The sequence below is a fragment of the Schistocerca nitens genome, chromosome 8 (genome assembly GCF_023898315.1).
Source record: "Schistocerca nitens isolate TAMUIC-IGC-003100 chromosome 8, iqSchNite1.1, whole genome shotgun sequence".
Classification (NCBI taxonomy): Eukaryota; Metazoa; Arthropoda; class Insecta; order Orthoptera; family Acrididae; genus Schistocerca; species Schistocerca nitens.
Window position 1 is genome coordinate 68,916,462 of NC_064621.1, and position 18,362 is coordinate 68,934,823.

At 36.6% G+C, this 18,362-nt stretch overlaps 1 protein-coding gene across 1 annotated transcript in view; it reads left to right on the forward strand.

The window, feature by feature from the left end:
* The first annotated feature begins 10,076 nt into the window (after nucleotides 1-10,076).
* Nucleotides 10,077-18,362, forward strand: part of LOC126198685 (FAM172 family protein homolog CG10038) — a 266,737-nt gene continuing 258,451 nt past the window's right edge. The window contains exons 1-2 of the mRNA XM_049935180.1: nucleotides 10,077-10,286; nucleotides 10,998-11,113. Of these exons, the coding sequence (XP_049791137.1) occupies nucleotides 10,121-10,286; nucleotides 10,998-11,113 (282 nt within the window). The 5' untranslated portion in view covers nucleotides 10,077-10,120. The remainder of the gene's footprint in view (nucleotides 10,287-10,997; nucleotides 11,114-18,362) is intronic.

An 18,362-nucleotide genomic window follows, 5' to 3' on the forward strand; every position in this document is an offset into this window, starting at 1 on the left:
GTGAAAGTTCGTCTTGTTTATGCTGTGACCTTTTATTGCTATGATTTGCTGAAACTTAATCATAATGGTATTATTCGATAATAGACCATAAGTATTTAAAGTATTTTGCGTAAACTGTTCAACTGTGTCAGCATTTGGCATATCTGTTGAGGTTTGGGTATCATCATTTCGATTGGATTCTGAAGGTAAATGATTAGAGTGCAAATTTTGTATATGGGAATTATTAGTATCAGCGGCTTCTGCATTTGTGGAATGTGCCATCTGATTAATTGTGACATCAGTACATAAAGGATAATTCAAAGTAGTTTGACTGCTTGGCATCGATGATGCTTTCATTGGCTGTCATGTGATGCACTGTCATCAGTGGAGTATTGTCAGAATCGGTGTTCATTGCAACAGAGTTTTTGGCTTTGTCCATAACTGAGCTACGTGTAGTACTATTAATTGTTTTACATTGCATGATGTGCAGACACAATGAAAGAACAAACAAATAGACAAGTTGTTAAGAGTAATTTTTCATTGACACAGGTTAGTAAATGTACAGCACAAAATTGCTAGCTACACTTACTAAGTAAAAGAGAGCAGAGTGTATACCTGACTGTATTATTTCAAATGATTCCAAAAGAATTTAGATCTGCACAATGTTATCACCAGTGAAACAAGTACATTTGAAGTAACATAAATGACAGTTCCCTGTGACACATATGTTAGAATGGGAATGACATACAAACATATATTTTATCTCCCTGCTTATACACTTTGCCCTATAATGAACTTCTCTGTCTGCAAGAATGTAAACTGTCAATAACTTTAAACCAAACCAAAACTGCATGAATTTACCTAACACAAAAAATAAATCTGATGCAATACTATTAATTAGAAGTTGGTCCTGGTAATAAAACAAAAGTTGATCAATTTGGAAATAATGGTCCCTTAGCTTAATGAATGCTATCCCTGAAGTAATAAAATTTCTTAGCTTTATCTGTGCAATGATAACATTCTGTTCTCCATTAGTACTTTAAATTGTATAGTTAGCAAACAGCTACTGTGCAAGGCTTTTGCTTAGCATACATTTTAATTAAATCGAATACAAGTGAGAAAATAACTTCTTGAGCAAAGTTGTTAGTCAAAAACGACATGAATCTTGGAACTGGTACTGACTTGTAACAACATGGCACTAACTTAAAAACTTGTGTTTTGACCTTTAAAAATTAATAATGCTCACAATTAACACACAATAAACCGATTATACAGTAACAATTAGCTTTACAAAATCATTGGGTGTGACTGCTGTACATTGTCTGTCATCACTTATGAATATGTGCATTGCATTAGTAACAAAACAACTTTCTTTACCTTAATTATTTTCAGTATAGTATCTTGCAAATAAAAAATCAATATTGCCCATAGCGAGTAAGTATATATCCAGCACACATCAGATACAACGTGTCTTAACACTTGGGAGTACTTCAATACATCTATCTAAAGTTACTCTAAAGCCCGGTCCACACGCAACAATCTGTCTGCGCAGATATTGGCGCAGATGTCTGTACATGCAAAAGATCGCTGCAAATGTGGTGTGTTCACACGACACAAACCCCAATCTACTACTCGCCCGCCATCTGTCGGTGTAGAAAAGAAATATCAGTGGCAAGCGACTACGCTCGCCGTAAACGTCAAAAATTTAATTCAGTTATTTTGAAATATAGAAATGGAGGAAGTTCTGTTGTGGTCTGTGTTCACAACGTGTGTTGCAAAAAACGTTCAGACCAACCACAGGAAACAGAAAGCAGTCAAAATGGTGTAGACAGTGGCTGCTAAAGCGAAAGCAGTTTTCTCACGTAAATTTACTGCGAGATTTGCAGGGCGAAACTTTTCGGTAAACAGTTCTCAATGATTTTTTTTTATTACTGTTTCACTGTTTGCCGAGGCGTCAACTGCCCGCAATTTTTCAATTAGAGCATTGTATAGTGCTGTCTTTTTGTCTCGGTCACTATAGTCTTTACTTTTAATCTTCCACATACATGGGTGGTTTCTATATACTTCGATGAATTCACTAACAAACTCTCGAGAACACTGACGAGTATCAGCCATTTTAATGCCCTGTGCGCACAAATATAAACACAGACTGAGCAAACAGCTGTTTCGCGCCAGATTTGCGGCGATCTCCTGTCCACACGCTCCAACTTGTCTGCGCAGATGTGGTCTGAACCCACAGATTTGAGAGGTTTCGCTCAAACCTCCAACTCCAACTTCCAGGTTTGCACACACTTCAGGTTGGTGCAAATCTGCTGTCCACACGCAACGATCTGTCTGCGCAGATGTGATGTGCGCAGACATTTGCACAGATAGATCGTTGCGTGTGGACGGGCCTTAACACATTACCCGTAACACCTTGAACCAGCGATCTCTATTGAGCAGCGATGCTACTACACAATCAATGCTATATTTGACCATCTTTGGTTCAATATAAAATTATCTTACAAAAGTTTACCTTCAAAGAGTTAACTCTAATTGGAATGCTATTCCACAGTAATATCCTTGATTTTTATAAATGCTCTCAGTAACTCGTATGTAAAACCGGGTTCACACACACACGCAAATAATGTGATGCCACATCTTGGTGGTTTCTGTAGAGGCACTGTAAGCTATTATTCACACAGGATTCCACAAACTCTATGTAGTTGCACAGCTTCCAACATGGTGTCAACTGAAATCATATGGATGGATACTAAAGTTATAATGCATATTATGGTGTTATAGCAGTAACAAGAGTTAAATACAATGAAAGTGAACCCTAAATGTTAGATCAAAAAATAGATTTCATGCAGGAATAAATCAGGGGCCTCAAACACATTTACAAAAGTAATAACACCCGAAGACGAAAATGCTGTCTGCTATGGTAGACTAACCACTAGTATGTAAATATCATCTTCAGGCACACCACTCTTCCAAAATGTTAGAACCTTATTGTATTCGTTGATCTAGACACATCAAATAACTAATTTCTAGTTTAATAGCTTCCAAATCACACTCAGATGCTGTTTCTTGCATATAGTGACAGCCTGTACAATCTCTGGTTAGCAGCCAGTTAAGCTCTATTCCCCTGAATAGCACGAGGACACATTGTACAGAACCAGAATAACCCCTAACTTAACCGATGATTTTGGCTGGTTAGCAAGCTTAGGGTCAGTTGTACAATCTTTCATTAAATCCAGGGATAGCTAAAAGAGGAATGAGCTAACTATTAGTTAACTTGGAGTACTCATTCTATGACACAATTTTATTCCCCAGTTGGTTATTTCCACAATAGCATTCCCATCCTGTTAAGCAGGCACGAATTTAAGAGGACACTGTGTATTTTCGCGTGCGTCATTTCATATGTAGTTTAGTCATCGTCTGCAGAAATAGCGTCTCTCACGTGAGCAATAAGCATTCCATATCACAAAATTGTTTGTATAAAATGTTTTGAGCCTCGTGGATGCTGTAGTCGAGTTCAAGAGTGTGGTAGAAAATACAAAAACTGCTGTAGTCTCAATCAACACAAAAGATGGTTTTGTTAATTATTTCACTTCTCTGATGTAATTAAGTGAAAATAAAATGACCACTTGTATATAGAATAATATACTTTTGTTCTGAAGTCATTTGTTTAATTTGTATTTTTTGATCCTAGATTTGAACTTTATGTTCTTTTTTTCACCAATACAGTTCCGCCTCCCTTCCCTGGTTCCTGTTATGCTACTTTTGAAGTAGCACCATCTGCAGCTCCGCTAATTCTTTCATATTTTAGAACATATATTTTTATTCTGAAAACAAAACTGACAGTTTTAAGCTGAGATGACTGTAGAAAAGAACGAAGAACACAGTGAAGCTGTCACACCTACAGGTACTTCCCCTTCCCTCCCAGATTACACATGGCTACTGAACAAAATTATCTCTATGAAACAGTTACTTTTCCTCAAACATTCAGGGTGAGACACAATAACAGCCTCCAGTTTGGTTTTCACCATAGGTATATTTCTACCCCAGGATTATAAAAAACGATTATGGTTGTTTACTGTAAATGTTAGCATCTTATTCTTCCTATATATGCACAATATAGTTATTAATAATCATATCATAGAAACGAAACTTATATATGCCCAACAACTACAAAAATGGATGCACAATGTTCAATAATTCAGCAATGGTACTTTCTTTAGAAACATCTTGCTGCTATAATGAATTAATCACTTTAAGTCATAAATACAACAGCAAGCTAGCCAGTAACACCTCTCAAGATTGTCAGTGAAATCAATCTCAATTATGTCTGTGTTCGCACAGTTGGATACTCTGAAAACTATTCCACAAAGCAGACTATCACAGTTGCTCTTATATTATGCCCCTACTTGGATTGTGGCGTTCTTCCCTTGACAACTTTATCAAATTGTAAATTTCATTGTACATAACTTGGAATTTACATTTCACGTATGAGGTGCCATTGATCTGTAGCCTCTGGCACCATTTCTAGGTATAATATTTAGATGTTTCTTTCTTGGGGAACAAATTTTACATCTGCTGTAGCTGCTCTGTAGATTTGACTGAAGTTGTTTTTGAATAGGAACTACTGCTTATTTTTTCCCATACTTTATTCTTAAGTCTAGAAACATCTATTTACTGGTCAAAGAACAGATGATCCTTTAACTAATTTTACAATAAATACTGTCCTCTATTCAGCTAGAAACATATAAGGCTTAGCTGAAACACTATGATGTCAGGGAAGACTCAAAGCTACGGGTTCCATTAAACCTAGTAGACAGAGTGCAATAGGTAGATATATCCCAAATTTCAAATGGCTCATATTATATGGTAACGCATCTTTCAGATGAAGAATATCTGAACACTGCAGTACCTCAAGAGAACATGTCAGGCACTATTGTTTCTCATCCACATTAATGACTTCCCACTGCAGTTCACACTAGGAGAAACTGTGTTATTCGCTGATGACAGCAATAAAATAATTACAGATAGGTCAGCAGAAATATCGGAAGTAAAAGCTGTAAAAGCATGTATGGCAGTCCACCACTGGACAAATAAGAAAAACGTAACTAAAGTTGATTTTATAAAGCATTTAACCTTAGGTTAGGGCAGAAAATTAGCTCTGATCATACTTAACCTGGAAATCTGTGTTTCAGAAACTTTAACCCGAGATTATATAGGCGTGAAATCGGGTGATATTCGACTACTGCATGTACATAATGATCAGTCTCGTAATGCCTCTTGGAAGACGACTTGTAATTTATGTGATTAGTTCAAAGCCACTTTATAGACACTTAGCAGCAGAGTAAGAAAGGAAAATTCGAAATATTTGCAGTCAACACTTAAACATTAGAATTTTTACATTGGACATTAACGATTCAACATCTCTTATATTCGTTCTCTTCTTGGCTAAAGTAGCAGAAACTATGCAATTTGAACTAAATTGTAACTACTGAACACGTCTTTTAGCTGCTATGACAATTCCACATGCGTGGATAAATAGAACATAAGCAAGTATTCTGAAAAAAAGAACCTAACCATGTAACATAGTTTTATTCTTTTCGGTGGCGCAGAGGTTCCGTTGTTGGCTTCAGTGCAAAAGATGTTCGAACCTGCGTCAATTCTCGGAAATTCTTTATTCCACTTGCTACTACTTCCTCTACTTAACTGATCGTAAACATAATTAAACAACTTCACCATGCCACTCCATCCCATACCATTGAAACCATACTACATTCTCCGTTTTCCGAGCGTTCTGGGCCACTTGTGGACAAAATTCTGTGGGCAGCAGCCCTACACGATGTGAAATACATTGTTTCCTTTCGTTTACTTTACAGATATCTGAGTATACAGATGTGTCCACAGAGGGCGACGACAACGAGATGCAGCGAGCTCCCGGCATGTTCCGTGAAAGGATGACTCCATTCTTGCAATTAAATAAAAAGTCGTTTAAGCTGAGGTTTCGTTTGCAGAAAATTACTGTTGAGCAGTTGGAGCTAAGCTCAGAGACTATCTGATGAAACCACTGACTGGAATGTGCATGTTGCTGTTAACCTTAAGACATTATGCCATAGGAATCTTTCAAATAGTGGTTGGTGATCTATTTAAAGTCGATATAGCAGCAACTTACAGAGCTGTCCATAAGGTATTGAAAAATGAATTTATCAAAATGCCAATGGATGAAAATGGCGTTAGCAACAAACAACGTGATTTTTACCAAACAGAGAATTTTCCTGCGTTTTAGGCGCTATTGACTGCACTCACAACCCCATCAAATCACCTAATCGCGACAGTGCTGAGACGTTTAGAAATCATCACAGGCGATTTTCTATAAATGTAAAAGCCATCTGAGACGCTAAGATACGATGTTTAAATATGGCGGCGAGATGGCCAGAAAATGTCCATGACAGAATTATTTTCGGAAACTCACACATACATGCTTAGTTAAAACAGGAGAAATTCTGGAAGGCACACTTCTGGAAGACAGTGGTTATCAGTGTTGCAGGTATTTGTTGACGCTGGTACTTCGTGAAGAAATGGTGGCTAAACGAACCTAGAATCGTGCCCACAAGAAAATCAGATCAGTACTTGAAAGAATGTTTGGAGTAGTAAAAAGACGATTTACCTGCCTGAGTTTAGGACTCAGGGTGAAAGTAAATCGTGCAGCGGTTATAATAGTTGCAGTATTTTTCTTGCACAATGTGGCTGTCAATCCATCAGAGGAGGAGCATGAAACTGAAGACGATGTATTTGCTGGAAGAAGATTGAACGCAGAAATTCCAGTACTTGCAGAATATGAAGCCAACAGAGGCTATAATGCAGTGACGACGACATTTATTAATGATGTATTTATGTAAGAAGTTAAAAAACTGGAATAAATTTACAAAGTGTCAAGTTTGAAAGCCAGATTATATTTTCCTTCTTTTAGTTTTAGTTGCTTCTCTGTCTCCTGCTTATTGAGATCTGTATCAGAACAAGAATATGACGAATTATGTAATAAACTACCTTTTACGCAACAAATTTGTCTCGAAACATTAATCAGAGCGTATTTAAATGTATACATAACACCTCATACAAGTTTGGAATGAAAATCTGTCCATGAAGAAATTCCAGTAGGCTACATACCAACAGAAAACCAAGGAAACTGGAGTCGTAACGCAATGAGTGCGAAATTTATTAACAGGATATTTATACAAAAAAGTACAAGATTGGAAGAAATTTACAATGTGCCAGATTAAAAGTCTGATTGTATTTTCAATTCTTCAAGTTCCAATTCTTTAATTTCTTTATCTATTTTGAGGATTTCCATTCTTATTTCATGTTACGCAGGTAATCAGTGTACTTTGGCTTTATATTCACACTCGAGGCTTACTAATCTTCTCTTGTATAACTGGCATTACTTATGGAGAACATTTTCTGTTCTTTTGTTTTTGGGACGAGAGTCTGACACCATTACAGAATTCTGGCTTGTGTGTTGGGCATCTACCTGTTGTTAGAGGTTATTTTCAGTGCAAACTGCGCGATGTTGTGCTCTCACAATAAAGTTGTTACATTATTTTAGTGCATTACCCTTATTACCAACTCAATGTATACATTCTCTCCTTCGTCTTCGTGTTCATTCTCATCAACAAGAGCAATATTTTCGTTTGATGTTACAGCTCTTTCCTCGTTTGCTGATGTTGTGAATGAACTACAGTCTGTGTTACCTAGGTCTGTATTAGAACAAGAACGTAACGAATAACGTAATAAACTACTTTTTATGCAGAAAATTTGCTTCAAAAAATTTTGTGCAATCACATTAAAATGTTTACAAACCACTGCACATACCTTCGGGGTGAAAATCTGCATCATCATCATAGACATTGGAAATAGGAAAAAACTGTGGCTTCAGGGCTGCAATTAGTTTTTGTCCACTTTCGGTAGGACTAGACTTTATGAAACCATTGCCTCCAGTTTTTTACATATACCTTGAAAAATTTTGGCACAGTTTTTGCTCCAATTCACATATCACATACATAAAAAAATGAAATCTAATAATTAGAAAGTACGCCTTAAAATCATAGCTTGTCATGTGCAAATTCTTTCTTGGTCCTTTTCTTAACATTTTCATAACACGTTTTCATACTCTTTCTGTTGTGGCGTAGTAAGACAACCACGCCACTTGGAAGTAGCCGAAAGGCACGCGTTAACTCACGCAGGCTAGTAGATAGGTCTGAAACAGGATACGTAATGAATGCTATAAGGAAAAGTACGTAGCTCCTGGAATACTTAACTTTAATCCATCCTTGTGGTACATCGCTCTTGACGATACAAGTGAGACTCTTTAGATACAAGCTATGTAATGCTAATGGCGCCTTGCTAGGTTGTGGCCATTGACTTAGCTGAAGGCTATTCTAACTATCGGCTCTGCAAATGAGCGAGGCTTAGTCAGTGTGCAGCGCTAGCTACGTCGTCCGTACAACTGGGGCGAGTGCTAGTCCGTCTCTCGAGACCTGCCGTGTGGTGGCGCTCGGTCTGCGATCACTGACAGTGGCGACACGCGGGTCCGACATGTACTAATGGACCGCGGCCGATTTAAAGCTACCACCTAGCAAGTGTGTTGTCTGGCGGTGACACCACACTTTCAGTCACGATCTGTCCCAACGTTATGAGAATTACAGTCAACAACAACTACTGTCCATGCCTTTACCTTGTTGGCCGCAGTTACTTTATCAATATCTTTATACTGGCCCAGCACAATTTCTCACATTGAGAAAAGTTTTAGGTCGCTTCTTTTTCTGACTACCTGCTTCCATAGTTATAGCACGACACCTTCGATAATAAATATTGTATATCTGTGATGTATTATAAATATATGCGATCAAAGAGCAAAGCAGCATACTATGCACACATACATTCCGTTATCAGTTCTGGCATAACATTCTGGGGTATAAATGCTCCGAATGTGGAAATGTGTTCCAACTGCAAAAACAAACCGTCAGAATAATGAGCAAGTCACGAAAGGGGCCACTACAATGAGTTATTCAAAAAATGTGGTATTACGACAGTTCCAAGTGAATACATACTTCAAACTGCAGTGTTTACACAAAAACCATTGAGCAGTAGGCAACAAACAGCTCAATACATAATCGTCAGACCAGATACAGTGATAGCTTGTACTTAGGTAGAAACAATAGAGCAAAGACCCAAAGCACTGTATTTTACCAAAGAATCAAAGTAGACAAAGAGGACGTAGCATGCTTTAAGTAACACAAGTGTGTGTGTAATGAAAACATCTATAGAAAGAAATTTGTCAATGGGTGAATAAATAAATAAATAAAATGATACTCTTACTTTGAATTTTGCCCAATTACAGCATGGCGGCCAAACCTTTAAAATACACGTCATTCATAAAAAGAAGAGTAGTAAACAACAAATATGCTAACCGAAGCTGCCTGTGTTCGATTACCAGCCGGCTCGGAGATTTTCTCCACTCAGCGACTGGGTGTTGTGTTAACGCTCACGTTCGTATCCTGACAAGTAAATCGTCTCCGAGACACTGTTGTATCTGGAAACGCGTTGCAGTTCTATATTGACAGACCAGAGCTCCATATCTGCGTAGTATGGAGCTCACTTGGTTACTAAGAAGTTGGTGCCCTATGAAAAAATCGTTCTTACATAAAACTGTGTGGGTCACATTTATTTTATTTTATTATTATTATTTTGTAACGTATATGATAAAGTACGTCTTATCATGTGAGCATATTGCATGTATTACCAGATGGGAGATGAATATCTAAAAATAGACACTTTAAGGAGTGACGACTAAATTTACGGTAGAAATTAATACACTGTCTTCTGTTTTGGCACTTCTATAACGGACATTTGAGACAGAAAAAATTACTTATATTACAGTTCTTAAATGATTAAGAGCTTTTACGTTAGATTTCAAACCTCTCAGTAAGGAGAAACTGAATCCTCGCATACTCATGAAACGTATACACTTGTGGTGCTTATTGCATGAGTTCCTAGTTTCAGTGGGAAGGAACACGTAATCGTCGCATCTGTGAGCAATCGTAGGGGAACTACCGCGCGACATGCGCAATAGCTGTTTGGAGAACTGATGGCAAAGATATTCCATACAGGAACATCTGTCAGTTTTGTTTACACACATCTTGTGGGAGCGTGCTTCAAACTTTTTCTCTTGCAGATGACTACTTTTACAATGACTTCTAATGGTGAACAGTTTCCACGAACCCTGGAAGGATTTGGCTACGCATTTAATAAAGGTGCTGATGCCTGTCATGTTTGTGTGGCTTGTTCTTAATGTATTGCTTGATTTATTATGTATATAGTGACTGTGCTGAAAATGTTTCTGTATCAACATACCTGCAGTAATCACAGAAGCATTGAGATCAGTGTGCCTGAATCAACGCAGTAATTAATAATACGAAGGTATTCAAAGTGAACTTTTTGTAATTAAAACGGAGAGCACAATATTTGTCCACCTGACGATTACCGAAGGTCCATGTAACAAAATAACTGGATGGTGTGTTGTATTGTGTCTATGTCAAATTCAGCTAATTAAATGATTCAAAGTTCTTGTGCATTTCAGGTAAAGCGTTCTTTCTCCTGACAGTTTTGCGAATACAATGGAAATATGTACAGCTTAACCTGTAACATGTGAGTCGCAGTGTTTCTGTGCAAGATAATTGTTTTATCTCACCAAGTTGTAAGGATTTATGTACGAAGTGTTGCGTATTGGTGCATAGCAAACCGGCATGTGCATACATGATATTATTCCACGTGTTATAGAATGCTCTTCCATGTTTTTTTTTTAGCCAAGAAATTAAAGTGAATGTGATTTTAAAGGCATATTTCGTGTAATTGCAACATTTTAATTGCGTATGTTTGGTTACTAACTCATTCATACCACCAGGCGTATGAATGCTTCAATTGTTATTGCTACATGTTGATACGTATTGTTCATAATTTTTCAGAGGGCAAACTTCGTAAAATATGCGGCAGCACTGGACAACCAGGCGATGATCCATTTCAGTTTAGCGTGAGTGAGGACCATTCTTTTAGTCAGAGGCACTATGAAGCTTTGGGAGAGGTATGATTTAATATTTATTTAGGCCTAATGCTTAAAACGCTGGTTTTAAAAAACTCAGCACGTGGTGAATAAAAGTGTAAACATAATTAGGTAGTTGAAAGGAATACTGATGGTGTTACCTTGTGTTTTTAATGCAGTAAAGATGTTGGAGTTGTTGTTATGGATGCATTATTTGTCCTTTAGTTAGTTAGTTACTTTCATGTTCCATGGATCATTCTGCACGTAAAATCATCATGATGTGGAATGAGTCATTTTATATTCATATTGCAAACTAATTTGTACATGTATTTGTACTCTAAACATCATAACATAATCCCCCCCCCCCCCCCCCCGAAATGAAAAGAATATATACAGATTGAGTTAGTAATTCCTAACCATCACCTTTTGCACATTAAAAATATAGAAATTCTTCTACGGAAGAGAAGAAGTTGTGAAGTAGAAACTTTTTCAATTTATTTTCAAATTGTATGTTGCTGTCTGTTAGACATTTTATGTCACTGGGTAAGTGGTCAAACATTTTTGTTGCAGCGTTGTGCACCCGCTTTCCCTGCTAAAGACAACCTTAATGTTGACTAATGAATGCCCTTTTTTTTTTTTTCTAGAATGTTTTATGTAACCTGTTGATCCTTTTGAACTGTAGTGGATTGTTTGCAACAAACTTCATGGCGAAATAAATATACTGTGAAGCAGTAGTCAGAAAGCCCAACTCCTTAAACAGATGTTTATGAGATGATCACGCATGAACACCACATATTATTCTTACACCACATTTTTGGACAATGAAGACTTTCTTTCTTAAAGATGAGTTCCCCAGAACATTATTCCATAAGACATTGCTGAATGAAATATGCAAAATATGTCAACTTACTGATTTCTCTCTCCCCAAAATTTGCTATGATTCTAAGTGCAAATGTGGCTGAACTACATTGTTTTAGGAGTTCCAAAAATGCTTTTCTTTCCAATTTAAATTCTCATCAATATGGCATAGTCCATATCAATTCAGGCAGCCTAGTAAAAAATCTTACCTTTATAGTCTTGGATGTTATTGAATTTAGCATTTGTTAAAATGAAGGACTAAGTAAGGAACACTTAATTTTTTTTTCTCCAAAAAAATTTCTGCTCAGAGATACAGCCCTCCAAAGATGACATTGTGCTGCATACCATTTTGAAGATGTGAATTTTGGAAAAAAATTTAAAATTCTGTATCTCTGGAACAGTTGTAGATATATTATCGTTTTTTTGAAAGATAATTGCTTTATGATTACAAATAAATCCTCCAATTGGACTTACCTGTCAAAGTTCTTTTACTATAGCGTACTGAACATTTTTTATAATTTATGGAACATATTTTATTTTTTCAAAAATGACAATCCATAAAATCTTGATTTTTTTTCCCCCCTGTTGATCAGTACCATATAGCTATACGTTCCCTGAAAAGGAGATTTTCCACTTTTAGGTTGAACAGGTTTTATAAACAATTGAAATTTTTGCCATACATAAAAGTTGTTTTGATTTGTTTTTGAAAGATGAGTAAGAGATTTATTTTTTAAGCATTTTAAATGTTTCCAAAATGTATGTGAAAGGTCCAAAGACTTAGTTTTCAATTCATACAACTTCTGTGCACTCTGCTTTGTACTGAAATTAGCCAGTCAATGAACTAAAAATGTGTTCCACTGGTTCAATATTTTCCTTTGGTATAGAGTGATGTCTTCCTGTTGAACCAATAGGAATTGGAGCACTTACAGTCTCCAAAACATTGTGAACAGGAAGTGAGAACTGATGGCATTGTTGCTGTCCTTCAGCTCTAAACCTATACCCAGCAGCTGATCCATGAGGTAGTATAAAGTTCACTACAATTTTATGTAACTCATAACGTGTTTATAATCTCAGCAATCCACCAGCCACAGTCATACACACATGCCACAAACATCTCCATTCACAGGTTGTGAATCTGAATATTACCCTTCTTTTTCTGGGGCGTTGGCCAAATGAACGAAATTTCTTCTTTCTTGCTCTTTAACGTGTGTGCAGTACGAGTTTGCCCATTACTTTGAGTCCAAAAATGTGTCTTCTGAATTCCTTTCACAGAAGTAGTTTGTTTGGACCATTCTTCTTTTATCTGCTCACGGAATTCTTCAATTTCCTCTTTGGACAAAATAATGAGGGCTGTGGATGTGTAAGATTTCACACTCCTGTAAAATACTCAGCATGCCTACACCATCACAAGGCCCCTTCCCGTGACAAGTAGCACTGTATACCCAGTCAGTTGGCACAAGTGTCTTACTCAGTTCAAACAGCTGGTAACAGTTTTTAAAATGACTAGGAGCACCATCAGAAATGATGGTGATCTTCTCTGGCCCTGTTTGCAGTTGAAGAATTTTGCGCATTGATAGCAAAGCGTGCTGGGTCATTTCCTGTGTCATCACTTTTAACTGTAACACTTGTGGTCTTGTTTTGAAAATATGTCACTCCTGTAAAAATTGAAACCTGGTCATTACTCCAATGATACTCTTGTGCTTCTTGTGGAATAATTACTGACCAGTTCTCAGCAAAATCACAGTGAAACACTAAACACAGTTCTTCAGCCTGTACACACCCTTTCACTTCTGCAATGTGTTGTTGCAATTTCTTCAGATGCTGATGTGTTACTGCTTTCACTGACCCATTTACTAAGTTCATCAATGAAACTGTCAAAGGCAACAGTTTTCATAATTAGTTTATTTTCCTCCCATGTCGCATATGTAATTTCTGCAGAGTCCACATTCTTGAAAAAAACAAGTCTCTCTCTTTATGTCACAGACTACTAATGACTTCACATGCCCAACCAAGGTGTCATATGTCACATGCTCCAGTAAGTTCTTCAAAGTTACCACACAAAGTCCAAAATTCGTGCAGTACACACATAAAAAGACATCTGTAGGTGGGTGTGGAACTACCCACTTAGGTCGTAGTGCATAAAATTTTGATCTTCCAATACGTGAAGTTGTATAGTTTCTCTTATAAATTGCAAAAGTTTCTGTAATAATGTGAGTCATGTACCTAATCACTTTCACAACTGTTTGACATTCAGCTGTTACAGTTATAGTGTATCTTTTGTTGGCGCTCTGGTGAGAACAGTCCCATTTATGTTCCAGATAAAATGACTGCACTATTTGAACTCGAGCTGCTTCTAGAGGATGACCATAATAGGGATCTTGATTTGTCTACCATGTACACTGGTACTGATGGAATGTGGTTCAAAATCATTTTCTTTGAAAATGTCTCTGGAATAATAGTTAAAACTTGCACCTTTTCACTGTAGGATGCACAGTATTCAACAGCTGAATTGATATTTGTGAAAAATTCCTGGAAAGAGTGCTTTGGTTCATTTTTTTCTGAAGATGAAATTCCTACTTTGAAGAGTGTAGTCAGTTTTGCTGTGGTAATTTTGCTTTAGTAATTTCTCAGCGCTTTCTTGATTCATAGAGCTTATGACTCAACTTCACTGACCACAATTTCTTAACAGGACTAACACCTACCTCTGTCGTTGACTGATTCAGGGCATTTAATTCTACCTCTATTGATGCAAAATCTGCATCATCTGCGCTATGGGAGGCTTCACCTTGTTCAGATACTATCAGTGTTGTTATTGTGTCAAAACGTTTAGAACACAAAAAGTCATCACTGGAAACATCTTCACTTTGAAACAGATGAGAACACTTATTCCCAACCTGAACAAAGCCTGCTTTTTTGTTTGTCTTATATATCACTCTTTGATGGATAAGCAAATAGCACACTTCACTCTCCCCTGGCCCCAGTCAGAAGAAATTTCAAACAGTCCTTTTCACAAAACACACTGCAACTGTGTCAACTGGCAAATTCCTCACGAAAACACAGAACACACTTAATGGTCTCATATTTCTTAGAAGCCTCTTCAGTAAACAAGTTAGCACTGAACAACCACGACAAAGAAACTGACAAGGAACTACAACAAAAGTGAAAATAAGTAACTGCAACAAAGAAAGTGATAAGAAATAACTGCAGCACAGACAATAGAAATAAACATTGTAACAAAGAAATTAATTAGAAACAGCTTCATTGAAGACATACATTACCAGTGATAATTTAAAAAATGATTTTTTTAAAATAAAGCCTGTCCAACTTAAAAGTGGAAGCTCTCCTTTACAGAGAATGTAGTATTACATGGTACTAATCAACAGAAAAAATCTAACTTTTCTGGATTGGCATTTTTGAAATTTTTTTTTCTGTAAATTATAAAAAAAAAATTCAAAAGGCGACAGTAAAAGAACTTTGACAGATATGTCTAAATGGAGGATACCACTGTAATCATAAAGCAGTTATCTTTCAAGTAAAAAAAAAAATCTAGAACTGTTACAGAGATACAGCATTTTAAAAAAATTTCTGAAATTCACATCTTCAAAATGGTGTTCGCAGTGTCATCTTTGAAGGCCTGTATCTCAGGACAGGATTTTTTTTTTTTTTTTTTTGGAGAAAACAAAAAAATACTTGTTTCTTTCTTACCCCGGAATTTTAACATATGCTAAACTTAATAACATCCAAGACTATAATGGTAACCCCCCTGCCTGAACTGATATGGACACCTAAGACTTCTGAAGTTTCTACCATATGTATTATTTCATCACTGTGTGTTAGACTTATCACTGGTGCAGTACCCCTAGAGATGCAGAACTGAATATGACGTGTCTTTGTGAAATTCAAGGCGAGACCATTTGCAGAAAACCAGTCAATGATACTTTTGAGAACTTTGTTCACCATTTCTTCCATTTCTGTATGTATACTGGGAGTGATTACAATACTGGTGTCATCTGCAAAAAGAACTAATTCTGCTAGTTGTACATTAGACGGTAGTTCATTTACATCTGTGAGAAATGGTAGTGGACCTAAGATACAGTCTTGGGGAACACCATATGTGATTTCTCCCCAGTCAGACCCTGTGTTCTGTTGGTCAGATTACTATTAAGTATAATTTTCTCCATTCTTTTGGTTAGTATGACATGATCCATTGGTTGGCTATACCATCAATCCCATAATAATGAAATTTATCTAGGAGTATACTATGATTCAAAAAGTCAAATGCCTTGGATAGGTCACAGAAAATACCTACCGGTGCTATTTTGTTATTTAAGACTTGTAAAATCTGGTGTGTGAACATGTAAATGGCATTCTCAGTAGAGCAGTCCTTCTGAAACACAAACTGTGATTTGCTGAGGATATTATTGTTGCCAAGGTGAGACACTATTCTAGAATACATCACCTTCTCAAAAATTGTGGAAAATGATGTCAGTAGTGAAGTAGGTTGGTAGTTACTGTTATGTCTCATCACTTTTCTTAAAGAGGGGTTTAACAATGCCATATTTTAGTCTCTCTGGAAAAATTCCTTGAGTTAGTGATGCATTACATATTTCAGACAATACCAGACTTATTATATGGAGATAAATCTCTAGTGCTCTATTGGAAATCCCCTCAAAACCAGAAGAGATTTTATTCTTGAGATAATCTATGACCCTCTTAATTTCAGAAGTAGAAGTTGGTGGTACACTCATATGATGTAATTTTGTGAGAGCTACTTCTTCAACATATTGCTGCAATCTTTTTCTTGAACTGTTAGTCCCTATGCTTTCTACTATGTTTAAGAAATGATTATTAAATACATTTGCCACCTGTAATCTGTCATTTATAACTCTTCCATTCAATTCAATAGTAATTTTATCCTCTTCTGTGGTTGGTTGTCCTGTCTATTGGTTCAATATATTCCATATTGTCTTAACTCTGTTGTCAGACATACTGATTTCTGATTTTTTTAATAACCTTTCTTAGTAATTTTGAGTAGTTATTGTAGTGTGCAACTACTCCATGGAGTCGCCAATCAATACTACAGGGTCTCTACTTGTTCTTGCCAAAAGTTTCCCTTTTCCTTTCACAAGATACTTTAATCCTCTTAGTCATCCATGGTTTTTATATGGCTGTTTAATGTCCCTTCTGATTAGCTTATGCGCAAGCTATTTTCAAATACTGATATGAATTTATCATGGAATAGATTAAATTTTACTTTTTGTGGAGGTATGAGGTGCTTCCAATATTGCAGCCCATTTTTTTTTCTTGGTTATTGATTTACTTACTACTGTTCAGGTGGTGGAGGAAGGCAAAATGTATAAACTATAGTAAATCCATTGTTATACTCTATTGTTAGATTTCCATAATTGTTAGATTTCCAGAAGGAATATGGACATCGACCGTATAATGGCTATGTTGTTGGTGCATTGAGTAGGTCCTGTGTGTCAATAAGTAATTCCTGTAAAACATTGTTCTGTATGGCATTTATTAATGGAAGTGCTCAAAATTAATTGACTCAGAGATTTCTCCATAGGGAGGTTAGAGATGATTGCAGAATATTGTATATTGTTAGAGAAAACAGTGCCATATAACCTCTAACACTTTTGCAGTGGAGCAATGGGCTGGTAAGCTGGAGCAATTACACTATGTAAATGGCTTGCAACGAATGTAAAATTGGTGTGAGATATACTGCATGCCTGGAAATGCAAATGATTATCATTTTAGAACAACTGCACAAAGTAGATTGGGGAAACCTCACTTACTGGTACATTTTGTATACAAGCAGAATTTAGCTGCAGGTTTCTCATTCAAATCACAGTTTGAGTTCCAAAATTTGTGAAACTGAGTGAATATACTTAAGCTGTGTTTTGGTGCATTAGTGGGTGTATAGAGAGATATTTTGTAATTGTGGCAGCATGTGGTGTAAAGTGTAGTGGCTGATTTAGTTCTGCACGGTGACATCATCTGTTGGTGTATGTGTCGCAGATTAACTGCAGACACACGGAAATGTATTAAATGTGACAGTGAAATAGTTCTTAACGAGTCTAAGGTTTGTGTTGATGGAGTGTATGGAAATGTAGCAAAAGCAGCCACTTTAGGGAGCAAGTTAAAAATTAGCACTATTTTGCAGTTTACATACTTATGGATGTACGAACGTAAATATAAATTTATTTCTTGGGAACTAGATTGGGTGAAGTAAAATGTGGTGGACTGGCCGCAATTTTGTACAAACGTTTGGATGGAAATCTGCCTAAGAACCAATGACAAACTTGGTGGCAAAGGACACAGCCTTGACATCAACCAATGTCATTTTAGATGATGATGATGATGATGATTGGTTTGTGGGGCACTCAGCCACACAGTTACCAATGCCCTTACAGAGTCCCAATTTTTA